Genomic DNA, 19635 nt, shown 5'->3' with positions numbered 1-19635 from the left:
ACCCTTAATCTAGTTTCCTGTGGGTGTTTTGGTCTGTTACAAGATTATCACACAATTTTACATGATCAACAGAGATGTTATCTGGTCTTTGTTTCATAAACACTTGAAAAACCAAACTGAAGCCCCAACCTTAAAAGGGTTCATCTTCAAATATTATCTTAGTACTCTCATGAAACACCATTATATTCTTTTTTTGTGATGAGATGGGAAATAAGGTACATTATAGCAAGTGCTACTAAGATAAATGGACTGACCTAAATGTGGTCATGTACCCTCCTTGCATCTTAGGCCTGGTCTACACTAGGCTTTTATGTCGAATTTAGCGCCGTTATATCGAATTAACCCTGCACCCGTCCACACCAGGAAGCCATTTAGTTCGACATAGAGCTCTCTTTAAATCGATTTCTGTAATCCTCCCCAACGAGAGGAGTAGCGCTAAATTCGAAATGGCCATATCGAATTAGGCTAGGTGTGGATGGAAATCGACGCTAATAGCTCCGGGAGCTATCCCACAGTGCACCACTCTGTTGACGCTCTGGACAGCAGTCCGAGCTCGGATGCTCTGACCAGCCACACCCCGGGAAAATTTGAATTCCTTTTCCTGTCTGGGCAGTTTGAAGCGCAGTTTCTGTTTGGACACCGTGGCGAGCTCAGCAGCAGTGGCAGCAGTGGCAACGATGCAGAGCTCTCCAGCAGAGATGGCCGTGCAATCCAATAGAAAGAGGGCCCCAGCATGGACGGATCGGGAAGTCTTGGATCTCATCGCTGTGTGGGGAGATGAGTCCGTGCTTGCCGAGCTGCGCTCCAAAAGACGGAATGCAAAGACCTATGAGAAGATCTCTAAAGCCATGGCAGAGAGAGGCTACAGCCGGGATGCAACGCAGTGCCGCGTGAAAATCAAGGAGCTGAGACAAGGCTACCAGAAGACCAAAGAGGCAAACGGACGCTCTGGATCCCAGCCCCACACATCCCGTTTCTACGAGGCACTGCATTCCATCCTAGGTGCGGCCGCCACCACTACCCCACCCCTGACCGTGGACTCTGAGGATGGGATATTGTCCGCGGCCGGTTCCTCCGACATGTTAGCGGACGGGGAAGATGAAGAAGGAGATGAGGAGGACGAGGCAGTCGACAGCGCTGGCACCGCTGATTTCCCCGACAGCCAGGAGCTCTTCATCACCCTGACAGAGATCCCCTACCAACCGTCCCCCGCCGTTACCCCAGACACAGATTCAGGGGAAGGATCAAGCAGTAAGTGTTTTAAATATCTAAACATTTATTTACAACATAACTGGCATATTTAAAATATTAACAGTAGCTAAAGTGCTTTCAAACATGTAAACATTTATTTACAACAAAACAGGAAGATTTAAAATATTAACAGTGGGTAAAGTGCTTCAAAACATGTAAACAGGAAAGTCAAACAAAAGGGGAATCTGTGCAAAGTGTATCATGATTAGTCTGTCTTTGGGCGCCTCAATATGTAGTCCGAACCATTTTCAAAAAATTTCACAATGTCCGCTTCATGATTATAGTGCCCAAAACCCTGCAGTCATTTGTCCCTCCAAGGGCACCTAAGCCAAGAACTGGTCAATGTAACCGGGGATAGAGGCGAGATCCTCCGGGGAGAACTCCTCATACGCCTCCTGCAGGTGTTTTTCCAGCCTCATGAGCAGGTTCCTGGGCAGGGAGAGCTTATTAGGCCCCCCGTGGTAGGACACGTTTCCCTGCCACAACGCCAGCAGGTACTCCGGGATCATGGCCTTGCAGAGCATTGCAGCAAATGGCCCCGGTTTCTGCAGGCTGTCCCGGAGCATCTTCTCCTTCTGGCTCTCCGAGACCTTCAGGAGGGTGATGTCTGGCATGACTCCCTGCTGTGAATTAGGTAGGGGAAAGTTAGTATTGGGACTGCTTGCCCGTCCCTTTACAGAACTGCAACCGCCGGTTTACAGCCACACGGTTTACTGCCGCGAGGGGGTGGGACAGGGCCAGAGTTCATGCTTGCAGGATTGCTGCCAGCAGAGACTCGCATTGCTTTCTATGTGAAAGGAGGCCAGTGCCACTCTTAAAGTTTTAAGCGGCCACAAGTCTACGGCTTACCATGTTTGCCAGCTAGACAAAGTCCGGTGTCCAGCCCTGCTCCTCAGCTCGCCACAGCAAGACCGCAGGCACTGTAGGCGAGGCCCGAAAATTCGACCTTGTCCTCAGTGCGCGTGTGATAGGTGCTCTGCATGGTCTTGTTCACAGAGAAAGACTATGTTCTCTGTTCACAGATACATTGCTCTGTCTCAGGAATTCACTCCCTTTTTCCAATTCCCACAGCCACATCTGCCCAGAGGCTAGCGCACATTAGGAGGAGGAAGAAGAGGACACGGGAAGACATGTTTGCTGAACTAATGGGATGCTCCAGAGCACAGGCAGCCCAGCAGACACAGTGGAGGGAGAACTTGTCCCAAATGCACCGGGCAAACATTGAACGGGAGGAGAGGTGGCGACAGGAGGACAGGCAGGCTACTCAAACGCTGCTTGGACTAATGAGGGAGCAAACGGACACGCTCCGCCGCCTTGTGGATGTTCTGCAGGACCGGAGGCAGGAGGAGAGAGCCCCGCTGCAGTCTCTCTGTAACTGCCCTGCCCCTCCACCAAGTCCCATACCCCCCTCACCCAAAGTCCAAACACGGAGGGGTGGAAGGGGCCGTGAAAAATTTCACTCCACCCCTGCGGACTGCTCTACCACTAGAAGGCTCTCATTCCCCAAAATTTGAAAAGTCCTTTCCTACCCGCCTCACACAAGACCCCGTCCAAGTTTCACGCCCCCGTTCCATGTGCGGTTGTTAATAAAGAATACATTTCTGTTCATTTCTGTTTCCATCCTCTTCTTTTGGAGGGGAGTCTGTCTGAAGGAGGGGAAGGGGCTTGGTCATTGGACAGGACAGTCACCTTTAGCAGGGGGCAGGTGCAGCAGCAGGGCACATATACAGTGCAGTGACTAGTTATCCTGGTCAGTCTGGGAGGTGGTTTTCATGTTTTGTGTGGTGGGGGCGGTGGTGTTGCTCTGTGACTTGGTGGCGGGGGAGGGCAGTTACAGATCTTATGCAGCGGTCCTTACCCTGCATCACAGAGCCGCGCAGCAGGGGATCTGTAACCCTCCTCCCCCTGCAAGACAGTCACATAGCCGACACATACACGCAGTCCCGGCCAGGAGGGCTGGCAGGCTCCGTTGAAACAACCAGTCCACCACCGCGGAGCCTGTCATTCCTGGAGTTTAGAAGCATCATTTGCATCACAACCCTAAACCCGCCCCCCGCCACAGTCTGCGTCCCAGGTTTAAAACATTCCCGCGAAAACAGTAATAAAGACAACGGTGTCCATTAACAAAACAGAACAGATTTTATTTTTTGGGAAGGGGGTGAAGGGGGTATGTAATTGGAGAGGATAGTCGACGGCAACTGGGTAAAGAAACGGGGGCAAGTTCTGCTTCTGTGTCCACAAACTTAAAAGTCACTGGGTACCCTGCTCAGCCTTGAAACTGGCTTTCAAAGCCTCCCGGATGCACAGCGCGTCCCGCTGGGCTCTTCTAATCGCCCGGCTGTCTGGCTGGGCGTAATCAGCAGCCAGGCTATTTGCCTCAACCTCCCACCCCGCCATAAAGGTCTCCCCCTTGCTCTCACACAGATTGTGGAGCACACAGCAAGCTGCAATAACGATGGGGATATTGGTTTCGCTGAGATCACAGCGAGTGAGTAAGCTTCTCCATCTCCCCTTGAGTCGGCCAAAAGCACACTCCACCACCATTCTGCACTTGCTCAGCCGGTAGTTGAACAGTTCTTTTTCTGTGTCCAGGGCGCCAGTATAGGGCTTCATGAGCCAGGGCATTAGCGGGTAGGCTGGGTCCCCGAGGATGACTGTAGGCATCTCCACATCCCCAACAGTTATCTTGTGGTCCGGGAAGTAAATACCTTCCTGCAGCCGTCTAAACAGACCAGAGTTCCTGAACACGTGAGCGTCATGAACCTTGCCCGGCCATCCGACGTAGATGTTTGTAAACCGTCCCCGATGGTCCACCAGTGCTTGCAGCACCATTGAAAAGTATCCCTTTCTATTGATGTACTGGCTGGCCTGGTGGCCCGGTCCCAGGATAGGGATGTGAGTCCCATCTATAGCCCCACCGCAGTTTGGGAATCCCATCGCAGCGAAGCCATCTATGATGGCCTGCGCGTTTCCCAGGGTCACTACCTTTGACAGCAGTACCTTGACGATTGCCTTGGCTACTTGCATGACAACAACCCCCACGGTAGATTTGCCCACGCCAAAGTGGTTCGCGACTGACCGGTAGCTGTCCGGCGTTGCAAGCTTCCAGAGGGCTATGGCCACTCGCTTCTGGACAGTCAGGGCTGCTCGCATGCGGGTGTCCTTGCGCTTCAGGGCAGGGGACAGCAAGTCACAAAGTTCCAGGAAAGTCCCCTTCCGCATGCGAAAGTTTCGCAGCCACTGGGATTCATCCCAGACCTGAAGCACTATGCGGTCCCACCAGTCCGTGCTTGTTTCCCGGGCCCAGAATCGCCGTTCAACAAAATCCACATGCCCCATTGCCACCGTGATGTCCTGGGCGCTGGGGCTCGTGGTTTCTGACAGCTCTGTGCTACTCTCCGACTTCAGGCCCTCACGGCGGTGCCGTAGCCTCCTCGCCTGATTTCTCTGCATCTGCCTCAGGGAAAGGTGTATGATAAGGTGCAAGGTGTTGAGAACGGCCACAACTGCAGCGATGGTCGCAGCGGGATCCATGATCGCAGTGCTGTGGCGTCCGCGCTGTCACTGATCAAAAAGTGCGCGAACTGATTTCCCGCCGGCGCTTTCAGGGAGGGAGGCAGGGCGGTAGTGACTGACGGATGACGACAGTTACCCAAAAGCACCCTCGCCACATTTTTTTACCCAGAAGGCATTGGGGGCTCGACCCAGAATTCCAATGGGCAGCGGGGACTGCGGGAACTGTGGGATAGCTGCCCACAGTGCACCGCTTCCAATGTCGACGCTTTCCCCGGTAGTGTGGACTGACAAAGTCGAATTACTGTCCTTAGTGTGGACACACACGTTCGACTTTCTAATATCGATTGCACATATTCGATTTAACTAAAATCGAACTACTCTCGTAGTGTAGACATACCCTTAGTGTTACAATGTTGCTTCATTTTCCTAGGACATCGTTAGAGGATAAAGTATAAACAGTGGTTTCTAAATTCAGATTCAGTTCTGCTTTGTTGTCCAGCCAGAATGGGTTATAGCAAGTTAAACCTTCCTCCCAGAAACTAATTCTGTCGCTTAATCTCCATTAGTCCAGTGAAGACAAAATCCTGAAGTTTCTCTTTAATTCAGATCTCCTAATCAGTTGTACGTTGCACTGCTTCAGTACCAGAAAACTCGGTCACTTTTTTTCTTAAGGTTTATCATATAGTGGAGAAGATATTTTGTGTCAGTAAAAAGAGGAGGCAAATAATTTTTGAAGCTTTGTGCTAATGTGTAACCACTCTTAAAATATTTGACCAAAATTTTGAAACTGGACTCCTAAATAAGTGGCCAAATTTTCTTAAGTCAGTGGGAGTGCAGATACTCAGCATCTCTGAAAATCAAGCCACTGTTATTTAAGAGCCTAACTTTGGGAAACCAGGGTTAAAAACATAAGCCAAAATTTCCAAACTCTCTTCTGCAGTGAGTGCAATAATAGAAGATAAGTAGCTGTTTTTCATAAATTAATACATATAACAGAAATTAAAGAAAACAGCCTTAACTCCGTCTTGTAACGATGCGATGAAGGGGGAAAAAATCAGTTTCATCTTTTTGGGAACACACTCTAAAATGCCTTAGTTGTAATTATATCCTCACTGAATGACATCATTACAGGGTAGAGTTAGGATTGTTTGAGTGTCTTAATTGTGCATTACTTGCCTTAACATGTTCAGATTTCTTACAGGTGTAATCTTAATTCTGAATTTCTTGGGTTGAAAATGCTTGGTTTGGGGATAATGACAAGGATGTTGTAAGATTCTTTACTCTAAATTTAGACCTAGTCTACACTTAAAACTTAGGTCAACCTAGCTTCATCGCTCAGGTCTGAAAGTTTTTGCATCCTGTGCAACATAGTTAGGTTGACCTAACCCCCACTATAGACACAGCTAAGTCGACAGAAGAATTCTTACATCAATCTAGCGACTGCCTGTCAGAGAGGTGGATTACCTACATCAACAGAAAAACCCCTTCTGTCAATGTAGGGAGTATCTACACTACAGTGCTACGGCACCACATCTGCAGCATCATAGCTGTGTGACTGTAGCGTCTGTAGTGCAGACATACTGTTAGTGATACATACTCTCAATCTTAACAGTCAAAATACTCTTTATTACAGTATCTGATAGCTGTACCGTTATCATGTAGAAGAATCTAAGTTCTGGAATAGGATAAATTCAGTTTTGGGTTTGAGATGGTGTTCTAATCCATAGAGCAACATTATCACCTTTTTTGGAAAGCTGACCTGCATTTAGTCTGCTTACAGATGATAGAAAAAGGGCAACTAGGATGATCCGAGGAATGGAAAACCTTTCCTATGAAAGGAGACTCGAGGAGCTTGGTTTGTTTAGTCTAACCAAAAGAAGGCTGAGGGAGGATATGATTGCTCTCTTCAAATATATCAAAGGGATAAATACCAGGGAGGGGGAGGAATTATTTCAGCTCAGTGCTAATGTGGACACGAGAACGAATGGATATAAACTGGCCGTGGGGAAATTTAGGCTTGAAATTAGACGAAGGTTTCTAACCGTCAGAGGGGTGAAATTTTGGAACAGCCTTCCAAGGGAAACGGTGGGGGCGAAAGACCTCTCTGGCTTCAAGATTAGGCTAGATAAGTTTATGGAGGGAATGGTTTGATGGGATTACGTGATTCTAATCAATTAGGCAATAACGGCCATCGCTGGTAAAATGAGGGTCTGGCTAGAGATTCTTGCCTGTATGCTCGGGGTTCTGCTGATCGCCATATTTGGGGTCGGGAAGGAATTTTCCTCCAGGGTGGATTGGCAGTGGCCCTGGAGGTTTTTCGCCTTCCTCCGCAGCATAGGGCAGGGGTTGCAAGCTGGAAGATTCTCTGCGACTTGAAGTCTTTAGATCACGATCTGGAGACTTCAACAGCAGAGCTAAGGGAAAGTGGGGGGGTCAGCTTTTGTGGCCTGCATCATGCGGGGGGTCAGACTAGATGACCATATTGGTCCCTTCTGACCTTAAAGTCTATGAGTCTATGAGAAAAAGGAAATGGAGGAGGAATGTAAGATTTGTTTTAGAACCATAGTTAAGAATGAGATCCCTTTTACAGATAACATTTTCTGCTGAATTTTTTACAGAATCCTTTAGGATGGGTTGGGGCAGGAAGTCAAGAGGCAGAAAAATCAATTCCCCTTTTTCTTTATTTAGTAAGGGCAGTTGGACCTCTTCTAATTTTCAATGTATTCATTTATGATGGACGCTTTGGGATTAACAACCTGGGTATCTCAGCATGATTTAATCAGTATTAATAATAAATTGGTTTCTTTCATAGTTTGAAACAGATGGAGCAAGATGCCATCAATCTAGAAGAGGAGTCTCAACAAACAAATGCCAGGATCAAAGAAATTAATGTCCAAAAAGCAAAACTTGTTACAGAATTAATGCAACTCATAAAGGTATGGCTCCTTCTTAGCTTTATACACATTTTTCCTTGTCGTGAAGGACCTAGTATAGTTAAAAATAAAAAGGGGGGGGGGAGTGGAGCTGCCTTAATAGTGGGAGGTGTTTTGAAATGTCAGTTTTTATTGTTAAAAGAGCTAAGTTTACTTCTGCTACATGAATATGCTTTTTGTTTGAACATAGCCCATATAAACTCTCTCCACTTTCTGTTGTTGGCATGCACAATTTACTAAATGGGTACTTAAATATTATAAACTGACTTGGATAAAAGCTGCCATCTTGCTGGCTAAAGAGGCTTCCAGCCCATAAAATTGCCTAGCAAACATATGTGCAGTATATAACCTTTTCACCAAATTTCTTCTATCCCCATATACATTTTTCAATTAATTTTATTTTCCTTAGACCCCTTTCTTATCGTTACTTCTATATGAACATATTTTCTTGGTCTTACAAAAAATACCCCAGTTTATGATAATTCAAAAAGAAAAATCTTTTCTGTAATTTTTTCTAATTTATTTTGTCTTTTTGACAGCACTTGTGCATATTTCATTTGTGTTTCCTCTGCATAGTTAATTTGTCTATTTCAGGTGGGTTTTTCACACAGCACCTGAGACATATCTCGCCCTTTTTTACAAATTGTAAAATGCAATTGTAAAATCACACAAATCAACGGGGGGTCAGCTGCAGTAGCTGAAATTACTTTGAACTTGGGTTTTTAAAGAACTGACTAGTTTTCAATTTGTCTGTGGCCCTTCAATAATTTTAAACTCCTTGGAATAGCAAATCAGTCATACATATTATAAATATTGTGTACACCTTTGTTGTTGTATAAATGGTAATGGCCACTTCTTTGGGAAAGGTAGAGAACCATAAAATAAAATCCTTAAGTTTTAATAATCAGAGTAGATATTCTTCCCACTCCTTAGTTATCTTCTTCAATTCCCAGGACTTTTGGGGGGGCTGCTTGTGCTAAATGACCTCCTGTGTTCTGTGAAAGCCTTCAGTTGTTTCCTACCACCTTTGGGGGTGAGTGTTTTTGTGGATACAGACTAATACGGCTATCACTTAAATCCTTTTTTTTGGGTGTTGCCTATGAAATAATGCTGGTTCTACTGCACTGAATAGCCAGCATTAAAAGAAGTTTCTGCTTACCATGTCAAATAGATGAGTTGTTTTGGAGTGTATTGGTAAGCCCTGAATGGCAGCGGTTGGAGTCTTTCACAGATCATGTAGGATCATCTGGCTGAAGCAGCTTTGAAAACCACAGAGAATTGCAGAAGATAACCAATTTTAAGGCACGGTGGGCCCCCACGGTTTTTAAATTACTTTTAAAAAGTAATTTTGTATAGGTGATATGCTGTTATTAAGCAACTACTTTTTCAAAAGGAATATTATTTTTATGAACAAACAATTTTCTAAATTAAATTTTAAAATATCAGTTTATAAGAACAACAGCACATTCTAGGATGACTGTCAGTCAACTTACATGCTTATTGGGTGTAGTTAGTGTTCCTCTGCTTCTCATACACAGCACAACTAAAGTGGCATGTACAGTTATAGACCAGTGAACACCCTGTGTGGAGGAGTATTTTTTATTTTTCTCCTCCCGCTACCCCATAGCAAACTGGCTCTCTAATATACTTTCTATTCCTCGGCAATACAGATTGGAAGGTATTTGATTGCCCAGCTGCATGGAAGAATGATAGTTGTTAATTATGTGTCACAGGAATGTATATCGATTATACAACAGTCAAGGCTACACAACCATCTCAGTACAGTGTTTCAAACTGAAGAGTAAAATGCTCAGCCAAATTAACAGGCTGCTGCTATGTACTGTCTCTTTAAAGGAGCAGTGAACTGCGTAAGATTTTGTGAGTGTTCAAATGAGAAGGACTAGATATTGCAGAAAGAAGTTTTGGGGGGAGCACTCAGTGCTGGAAGGGTTGTTGAGGTCCTCCTGCAAAGAGTAACTGGATGGTGAAAGCCTGAATGCTTGTATGCTGGCTGTTGGTGTCAGGACTGTGAGCCACAGCAGCATAGTATTCTAGGCAACTAGAATTGCAAAGCAGGTGGTGAGTGTGAACTCCTTGTTAGCCTGGGTGAACCCCAAAGTGTGACACATTAAGTAATTGTTTTTCCCTCTTTTTGTTACAGAACTCTAGCTCTTGTTTTTCCTTAAATAGCTGTAGCCTTTAAAAATTGCACACTTTTTTCAAATAATGTAATCTTAGGTTTTTAAAAAAGTCACTTCACAATTTTTGTAACTTTGAAGCAGAGGATTTTCCTAGATGTTGTTTACATAACCTTCACAGCTGTAAGTAATGTTAAAAAAACAAATCTATATGTTTAGTTGCACATCATGCACACCAGCAAAGCTCTGATTTTGCTACAAAATAAATTAGACGTTTAGCTTCCTTGTGTGGGAGAGACAAGAAATACTTAAACAAACAAGCACCTTGCTGCTTCAAGAAACAAACTGAAAACAAAATTGGGTTGGAGAGCTGAATCTGGAGTCCAAAACTTTGTATAAAAATTGGTATCTTGTAAGCTGGTTTGTAAAGCCTGATGCTGCTGACAATGTATCAGTTTCGAGTGTTTCACGACAAAGGAGATTTATGTTTTTTGTGTTTTTGCTCTGCAGAATTGCATAACACTGAACATCCTCAAAGTGGATTTGGTTCTTCAGAGCACTACAGTGAATTCCAAGAAGAATAGACTAGAATCTGATTATAAAGCAGCAACTGTACAACTAAGAGCTTTAGAGGTAAGCTTTGCTTTTTGTTTCTTGGTGTATTGGTAAATCAACTTTGAAAACACACCTTTTGTCCGGAGGCCTCCGCACTCAGGAATGGGCTGCTTCTGTTCTCTTTCTTAGTAATAGGTATCTCTACTCCTGTTGCTAAGGTTTTTGTGCTTTCTGAAGCTTTCATCAGTTCTCCAGTCCCTTTCCCTTCCAGGTGAAAAGGAGCTTTGCTTTCCCATGCTAACCAAGATGGCTACCTCTTCTGTGAAGATGTGCCCTAAACACTTTAAACAGTGTGGAACTGGCATAATATCCTTCATAGCGGGACCCTTTGGCCCAGTCTGTCATTTAGAAATGTCATCTTCCTCCAGTGAGTAGCTCCAGTTGGGACCAACCTTCCAGAACTGACACTTGGTAGTGGACTGACCCAAATGGGATCTGATGAAGATCTGGAGGAAAGCACATTCAAGTAGGATAGGGCTGAGACCCTAGTTCTCCATAGCTGTTTTCCTTATCCTTTTTATTAAACTCCTGCCTTTGGGGAGGCCTAGCGGAATGAGTGGGAGCAAGTTTCTTCCCCATTGCCATTTCTCCTACACTGTGACTTTTAAATGTTAGAAAGTAATGCGCTAAATGTTTCACATAAACTAATTTTATGGAGGAATTTAGCATATATGGTAGACATGAGAACTTTCATAATTTCTGGCCTGATCCTGCAAGTACAAAATTCCCTTTCCTGGCAGTGAGAATTTGGGTGTGCAAGAGGGGTCCCATATTTTCAGTTCACCGGTGACCTGAATCAACATCACTTGTTGGACAACTGCATGTAGCAGAAAAGTTGAAATAATAAAATAAAGCTTTCAAGAAACTGCAGGCAAAGGTACAGAAACTGGTGCACAGAAGTAGTAATTAGTATGAGGTATTACAGAAATTATGTAGTGAAACTAAATTAAAACCTACACATTATGATTAAACATCAGATTAATTGCCAAATAATCAACAAAGACCGCTGCAGAACACATGTTACTCTTGCTGCCATTCGTGAAGATCAGAGCAGGGGACAGTTTAAAAAAAAAAAAAAAAAAAAAATTCCAAACCAGTGGTGCCTGCAGCCATATGCACATTACACATGGTGCGTACCATTGGTGGGGTAGAGCTGCTCCGGTGCCAGGCATCCCAACCTGAGTGACACTGGAACACTGCACAGTGACTCTCAATGCCACTCGTTGAGATTTGACCCGGTCATGATGGAGGGGTGGATGGGCCAAACTTGAGTGGTGCCGTGCTGAGTTAAAGTGAGAGTGGTTCAGTTCTGCATACCATGTGAAAAATTTCTGGTGGCGCCCCAGGAGAAATCCGGGGAACTCTTGCTAATATTGCATTTATTAATATTGTTTCTCTTATTAAAAGTTGTTAGTCTTTAAAATATTGTTATAAGACTTGAATGTCCCATAAAACCCAATTCATTCCCTCTTCCAGAGGAAAGAGGGCTGCATATGTTCATGTGTGAGTTGTCAGCACTGGGATTCCGTGGAAATAGCAGCACATTGGGTATATTTTAGACACTTGGATTGAAATGCATTTTCCTTCCCAACGTTTATGCTTCAGAATGTGTCACGTTAGTAGCAACAGATTTGTGGGTTTTTTTGTTTGTCATGGCAGCTCAAGTCAGAACCTTAGTATTATTTTAACAACTTTTTGTATTTAATTTGTCTAATGAGCATGAGAAGCAAGTGTGTGTTTATGACCCATATTGAACAGTAGGGAGGATTGTTAGCCCCATCTGCTCGTTAGATAATTGGCACAGTCGCCTTTGTGTTTATGCTGATTGAAAGAGACTTGCTAATTGTCTTGCTTTGATAGCTTGTTAATTTTTAGGTTCATTTGGTGTAATTTTTTTAAATGATTGGTATTAAACTCAGTATGTACGTTATTTTTTCTTTTAGGCCAAGTTTGAAGAAAATGCAATTCTGTTTTCCTTCTGTATGAATTGCCCATCTTTAATTATTTAAATACTGTCACTAAGAATGCATTCAAACACACATTCATGGGAAAATATTGGCTACTGGCTACTATATTTTCTTTGACTAGTTTCTCATTTCCCACAAAACCAATTGCACTGGTTATGAACATAAAAGAATACAAATTGCTTATGAAAATAGAATGTGAGAGGGTTCTAGTATCCAGTAGCTATGCCTTAGCTCCACTCTAGCATAGAACTCTCTCCCTCACTGCCCAGACTAACCTCTCTTCCTGAATTAGTTCTTATATTGTCAGCTGAAATAATAGTAACACATAGCTCACCCTAAGTCTTCTCCCTTAAGCTAGAATTTCCCTCTAGGACCCATCTATTCCAGACAGTAATTCACTGTGCCCAGAGGGGCACTCTCACATCCCTTATATCCAGGGTGGGATTAACTAACTGTACTTGCCAAATGTTAGCATTTCCATGAAATATTCGAACACATCATAATTGGATGGGTCTATAGAAGGTTCCACATGTATGTACTTATATACATACTTAAGTGTGTGTGAGAAAATATCCATCTCATGTGGATGTGTTAGCCAGGTAATAAATATCAGTCATGTGATAAATGAATTTATCACACACATTTGAATGCCTCACCTACCTACTAATCCATTTCTCCTGGTATTTATTCTAACACTTGTACCCGGAACAGCTTCAAACACCTGATTTTTTTCTTTTTAAAAAATCAGCCTGCCTCCTTCTCTTCCCAAATACATGTGTTTCCCCCAAAATTACAGCTGCCAAACGGCCTGGACAGGCAAAATTCAGTCCTGTGCCTGAAAACATCGCTTTAAGGCCTATTTCGTGCAGCCCTGCAGAGTTATAAATGGGAGCTTCTAGCCTTGGAATTGCCAGAGATGACAGACTATAAAATTGACATTTTTATGTACAGAAAAACGATATATGTCATTTTCACAGGTTCTTTTGGCTTCTTTTGAACCCTGTATGTTTGGACTCATGATAATGAAGGCAATTGGCTTTTAAAGTGTTGGGATACAAAAAATAATCTGTTACATTTTGAAAACTCGCTAAAATGTTCCTAAATATTTTTCTGTAATATATAGCATGAATAAACACATAGTGGAGCAGGTGTGGTGAGGGATGTAGGTTTTATTGACACTCATTTAGAGTGACCTGTGTAACTCACTTTTGGCTTGTGAGTAATTGGGCTATCCCAAACTTGTGACAATAAGTTTAATGCTACACCACACCATCATGAATTCTTCCTTTCTGTCTATATGCACACAGTGCTCAAAAAAAAAAAAAAAAAAAATTAGCATTAACACAACATTAGAGAAATCAAATTTTCAGAACTAAAAAAAGGTAGAATTAATGCCAAGAAATTGCAGTTATTTGTGCTTTAAAAATACCTACATAGAGGGTTGAAAATTCCATCTTAATTTTCTCCTATGCTTCTACTTTAAAATGGGGCTCTTTTTATATCATTATAAAATACCTGTTCAAACTGTGTAGTTCTTTACAACTTTACATATGCAGCCTTTAATGCCTTGCTTGATTTTTTTTTTTTCAGTCGCAAGACTTCAAAATAGTTGTCAGGCCTTGCTTGATTTTTAAGTTGTAATGAGATCTACAAAACAAGCCTAGTTTTCAGAAAATTAGTACAGAAATTTAAAATTCTGACTATTAAAAGCCGAATGGACTAACATTCAAGGTAACTATTACATGGTCCTCAGGTATACAAACGACAGAGCTTGATGTGATTCAGAGTCTCAAACCAAACTAGCAGTGAATTAATCTAAAAAGCTTCGCATGAATGTTTTAACATGCTGATTTAAACTTTCATAACTTTAGAACTGTTGAACTAATTTTATTAAAATTTATTTTGTCCTTAAGTGGAAGGTCCCTAACTCTGTGGGTATTTTTATACTTTGTGGTTTTATTGCACCTTTTTCTGACGATATCAAAGCACTTTAGAAAAATGTATTAAATCTCACAACACCTCTTTAAGGATGATAGAGAAGTATGATTTCCATTTTACAGAGGGTGAAACAACAGGCACATTGAGGTTAACTTGCCCAACTTTGTCTAACTTCAGAAATACTGAACCACTTTTGTCCGTAAAACAGCCACGTTTGCAAGTTATGCAGGTGAACACTTCTGCTCAGGATTTATGGAATATGTTTTTGTCCGTCTCTCCCAACCTCCCCCCGCCCCCACCATATGCAGAGCCTAAATGTTTGAACGTATATTACACATGCTTTGGGAAGAAAAACTTCTCCTTTGGATTGATACCTAGTGTAGAAAATGTCAGTCAAAAATATGTATGCCAAACTCTTGAACACCTGTAAGAATTGAGGTTGCATTTGTCTTAAGTATAACTGTTACTACTACTTGTGTTGTATTATTTAGAACAGTGATATGAATTAATCTAATTACATTGACAGAGAGTAACTTAAACAAGTTTTATTGTAAGTACTCTCTCTATAGGGTGGTCAGTATATTTTTAAAATGTGAAACGGACACTTCATCCAGTAGAATACACAAGTATTGAGTCTTTAGTTAACTGTATACATTTTAAAACATTTTTGGTCCCATTTTTGTCCCATGTGATTCCTGGTTTATGTCGGGGTGTAAATGTATGAAAATTACATGAAAATTGTTTATAATTGACTGTGCTTTCAACAAAAGTGAAAACAAGATCTTAGTCCCTGCCCCAAGGAGTTTACAGTCTAGAGGTTCTAGCTTTGATTGATAGACACATGTAGCACGATTTTTCTAAATTTGCTCTTAGTCATTACTGTGAAACTGTTACTTAGTATCTTTCGCCTGTAATAGTAAAGGTAGCATATGAGAGATGAAGAAAAATACATTATTTCCTGTTTAATATACAGCTAATCTGTTTGTACTGTATAGTTTCAACTTAAATATTCTTCGTAATGCAAATCCTATTTACTAGATGGCTCTGTCATGTCTAGTAGAAAAACTAGTGCTAGTTGGGAGGCATGATACAAAATAAAGAAACACTGCAATAGTCCATCTCTTCCACCACCAAATTTTAAAGCAGAGATCTACATCTGGACCTAGGCAGAGATCAAAACGGTGGCTCTCTTTGTGAAAAACACATTCATATATTTTACAATTGGGCGCTCAGTTTGATCCATTCACTCAGATCTGCCATCCCTTTAGTTAAAAAAACAAAAAACAAAAATTTAAAAAAGTTGTTTTTGAAGGGAGGGATTATTTTCAACCTCTGTAAACAATCTGCTATGATTTCACAAATCACCTCTCTGAATCTGACATGATTAATGCTAGTTCTAATGGAGATGGTGGAGTTGGAGTGTGTGAAATTGATCATTTTTGTCATTAAACTTTCTTCTGTAGTTCTCTCTCTCTCTAGAACAATTGAACTTCATGCAGGATCACAGATTGATTGACTGTAACTGAAGGCAATGGAGTTTTCTTTAAAATAAAACATCTTTTTATTTTAATTTCTTCTATAATAGCAACAAGTTTCTGACTTGGGTGAAAAAAAACGTGTTCTTTTGGAGAAGTGCAAGGGACTGATGAGAAAAGCTAGACAGGCGTGTAATCTCAGCCCTGATCAAGAAATTCCAAAAGACTTTCAGACTGTAAGTATTAAAAACAAAAAGCACATTTTTATAAGGGTGTAATGGTATAACATGAAGAGATACTTTCGCTAGCTAAGACTGTTCATTTATAATATTCAGAACTATGCTCTTTTAGTGCACCTGCACCTAAAGCAAAATAGTCTGTTTGCGAAAGCTAGAAGAGTGAATTCCCAATTTCTCCTTACTTCCTGCTCCAGGTTCTTACAGTTATGTAGTACAAGTCAGAGCAAACTCTACTTCTTCTCCTTAGGGACTCTACCCTGCCTTTCTATGCCTTCTGCTTTTCAGCCTGATCCAAAGCCCATTGAAGTCAATGGGCTTTGGATCAGACCACAAGATCCCTGTTTTGATTCTCTGGTTAATCTCTTCCCTGACTACTTTAATAAGGGGCAAGGGCACCCCTTTTTCAAGATCCTTGTTATATATCTTTGTAATTCTGCCCACTCCCTTTAAAAACAAACAAAACCCACTTCTCAATAAAACAAATCTGGAGTTTGTAAGACACGTTCTTTCGGAAGTATGTTGACCCAGCCCTACCTTAGCCTGCCTTAGTCCCGCTGCGTGCCACTGCCACATCAGAGCCGCTCCAGGTAAGCGGCGCCAGGACGGAGCCCGCACCCCGAACCTCTCCTGCACCCCAACCTCCTGACCCAGCCCTACATTCATGGCCCTGCATGCAATTTCCCCACCCAGATGTGGCCCTCGGGCCAAAAAGTTTGCCCACCCCTGCTGTAGTTCCTCCCTCTGCTGTTGGCCTCACTTTTCCTGCCCACAGTGCTCCTCTACAGCCTTCCCTCCCTTTGTTTTTACCTTCCCTATCTCCTCTCCATCGGCCTATTGCCTCTTTTTGCTTCCCCTTCCTCCAATTCCCGCTTAATGCCACCTCTACCTTTTCCTTCACTTTAAAATCATCCTGATTATAAATGCTTTAAAAAATACATGCAAGTAAGCTTTCTTGAATGTTCATCTTGTCTCTGACCTTTCCACCCTGCACGCTACCTAGGCCTTTCTGTTTTGTCTTCCCTTGTTATGTCATGTATTCATTATGATCTCTTCTGAGCAGGAAGTGTATGTTTGTCTGGAAAGCACCTCTCTCAAAAGAAGTTTCCCTTTTTCTTTATTTTTAATTCAGTCCTCCACCTAACCCCTTTGCCCGTCATTTGTTTTTGCTTCTCTAAAATAAAACTTGGTCTTGCAAAACCTTACTTGTATCAATATTGCCATTTACTTCAATATAAAGAACTGTTCATGTAATGATTTGCATGATCATTGTGCCCTTAAATTGTCATCTTCTCAAGAATAGGGACTATGTCTGTAAAGCAGGTGCTATATAAACTTAACTACCACTCCCCCCAGGATTTAAATAGTATTTTAAGTTTAGTTCATTTTTACACTGTTATGAAAACTGGTATATCCCATGATCACAAAAAGGGTTTTCCTTGTTATTTATTCTATATACACAATAGGGGAGGGAGAGAATTTGTCAGGTTAATTAATCAAAATTCCCACTTTAAAGGAAAGAAATTTGGGCCAGATTCTCCTTCCTATTCCAACTTAGGCAACATGAAAGGCCCAGAGCCTGGATGTATCTGGGCAGCCGAGTATTCCTCCTGTGTGGGAAAGCGCTCATCTGGCATAGCCAGCTCTTATACTACCATCCCCTTTCTGGATGCATGACCAGAGTGCCACTGCACTCCAACAGTTCTCAAGTAGTGGGGCTCTTATGGACCATTGCCAGGTGACAGGGTTAGAGCAGCTGCACCAGGTTTGGGGCTACACCTGCACAGGCAGAGAATTAGGGAGCCATAGTTAGCTTCCCAACAGCCCTCCCTCATCCCCCCCACACCAAGCACTTCTCAAGAGAAAATCTAGCCACTTAAATTTAAATGGATTGTGTCTTAATAAAGTGATCTAATGACTAGCAGTGTCCTTGATTGTCCAATTTCTTGCTACTTTTTAGTCATATTTCAAGCCTCTCTCAACATTAAACTATCTAATGAATAGATTGTTATGCTTCTTGTAGGCATTCCAGGACCTTCCAAGCACATTGGATGAAATTGACGCTTTACTGAATGAAGAGAAATCAAGAGCCTCCTGCTTCACAGGCCTAAATGCTTCAGTATGTTTCCTCCAGTATTGTTCTTGCTTCCCACTCTGTACTAGAACTCTTGGTAATAATAAGCTAGACAGCAGGAACAATGTGCTATAAATGCCAGATTCTGAATCTATTAGAATTTTAAGTAGGTTCTTCCAAAGGAACAGCATGTTCTCTGCCTTTTGTTTAGAGAAAAATAGTTGGGTTAACCTGAAATACAGCCATGGCTTAGTTGCTCTTTGCTTTAGAGAGACTAGTGTGTCCTGTTCAATGTATAAACCGTGCATACACTACTTAATTATATGTAAACAAGTGCAGTGTTTACATGTGTGTATTTTACTGTTAAGGTTTGAATTGATAAATATCTATTTTGTCAATTTGAAAGACTATATTTTTGAAGGATAATGCTTTTTCCTGACAGGTTGTTGAAGAATATAATAGAAGGGCACAAGAAATACAGCAAGTAACGGAAGAACTAGAGGAAAAGAAAAACGAATTGGAGAGCTATAGGCAAAACATTTCACAGGTAATATATGAAATCATTACTGTAGTATAATGAATGTAGGAGAAACATAAATGGGTATATACTTTTATTAAAATGCATCATATTCATTTTAAAAGACATTTCAAGTTTGATGCTAGGAAAAATGAAATGTTAGCAACTGCTGTATGCAGTAGTGTTATAGCCATGTTGGTCCCAGGATGTTGGAGAGACAAGGTGGATGAGGTAATATCTTTTATTGGACCAACTTCAACTTCTGTTGGTGAAAGAGACAAGCTTTCAAGCTTATACAAAGCTCTTCTTCAGGTCTGGGAAACTAAGGGCTTGTTTACCCTGGCAGGTTACAGCGCTGCAACTTTCTCACTCAAGGGTGTGAAAAAACACCCCCTCCTGAGCGCAGCAAGTTTCAGCACTGTAAAGCGCCAGTGTAGACAGCACTGGGAGCTATGTCCCTCGTCGAGGTGGGTTTTTTTAGCGCGCCAGGAGAGCTCTCTCCCAGCACTCTGCCGCAACTACACAAGCCACGTTAAAGTGCTGCTGCGGCAGCGCTTTAACATTGCCAGTGTAGACAAGCCCTAACTCAGAGTGTCACTGTTAAATACAAGGTGGAACAGATTGTTAATTTAGCATAAGTAGTTAACACATATTTCAAAGGATCATTCAAGATAAAGTGGCCTGTTAACACCCCTCCAGTCATAGGGAGGAAAGGAAGTTGGAAGTAGCTGGCGGTGGCGGGTGTTAGCGGATTACAGATTGTTATAATAAGCCATAAATCAAGTGTCTCAGTTCACAGGGCCGGCTTTAGCAAGAGCGGGGCCCGATTCCTGGGGGCGGGGCTTGCGGCAAGCCCCACCCCCAGGAATCGAGCCCCGCTCCAGCTGGGGTCGCCGGGCTTGGGTCCGTCCCGGAGCCACTTGGCGGCCAGAGCCGAGCCGACGGGGCCGGGCCGGAGCTGAGCCAAGCCGTGGG

General features: G+C 42.6%; 1 protein-coding gene across 2 annotated transcripts in view; it reads left to right on the top strand.

The window, feature by feature from the left end:
* Window positions 1-19635, top strand: part of SMC5 (structural maintenance of chromosomes 5) — an 86284-nt gene that overhangs the window by 52224 nt on the left and 14425 nt on the right. For both annotated transcript variants that reach the window (XM_026652369.1, XM_026652371.2), the window contains exons 16-20: window positions 7580-7703; window positions 10349-10471; window positions 15944-16069; window positions 18093-18188; window positions 18586-18690. In XM_026652369.1, coding sequence (XP_026508154.1) covers window positions 7580-7703; window positions 10349-10471; window positions 15944-16069; window positions 18093-18188; window positions 18586-18690 — 574 coding nt within the window. The remainder of the gene's footprint in view (window positions 1-7579; window positions 7704-10348; window positions 10472-15943; window positions 16070-18092; window positions 18189-18585; window positions 18691-19635) is intronic.

Source organism: Terrapene carolina, unplaced genomic scaffold (assembly GCF_002925995.2).
Source record: "Terrapene carolina triunguis isolate 2854851 unplaced genomic scaffold, T_m_triunguis-2.0 Scaffold113, whole genome shotgun sequence".
NCBI classification, from domain to species: domain Eukaryota; kingdom Metazoa; phylum Chordata; order Testudines; family Emydidae; genus Terrapene; species Terrapene triunguis.
Note: the sequence above shows the minus strand (reverse complement) of the source record. Positions and strands in the feature narration are given on the sequence as shown.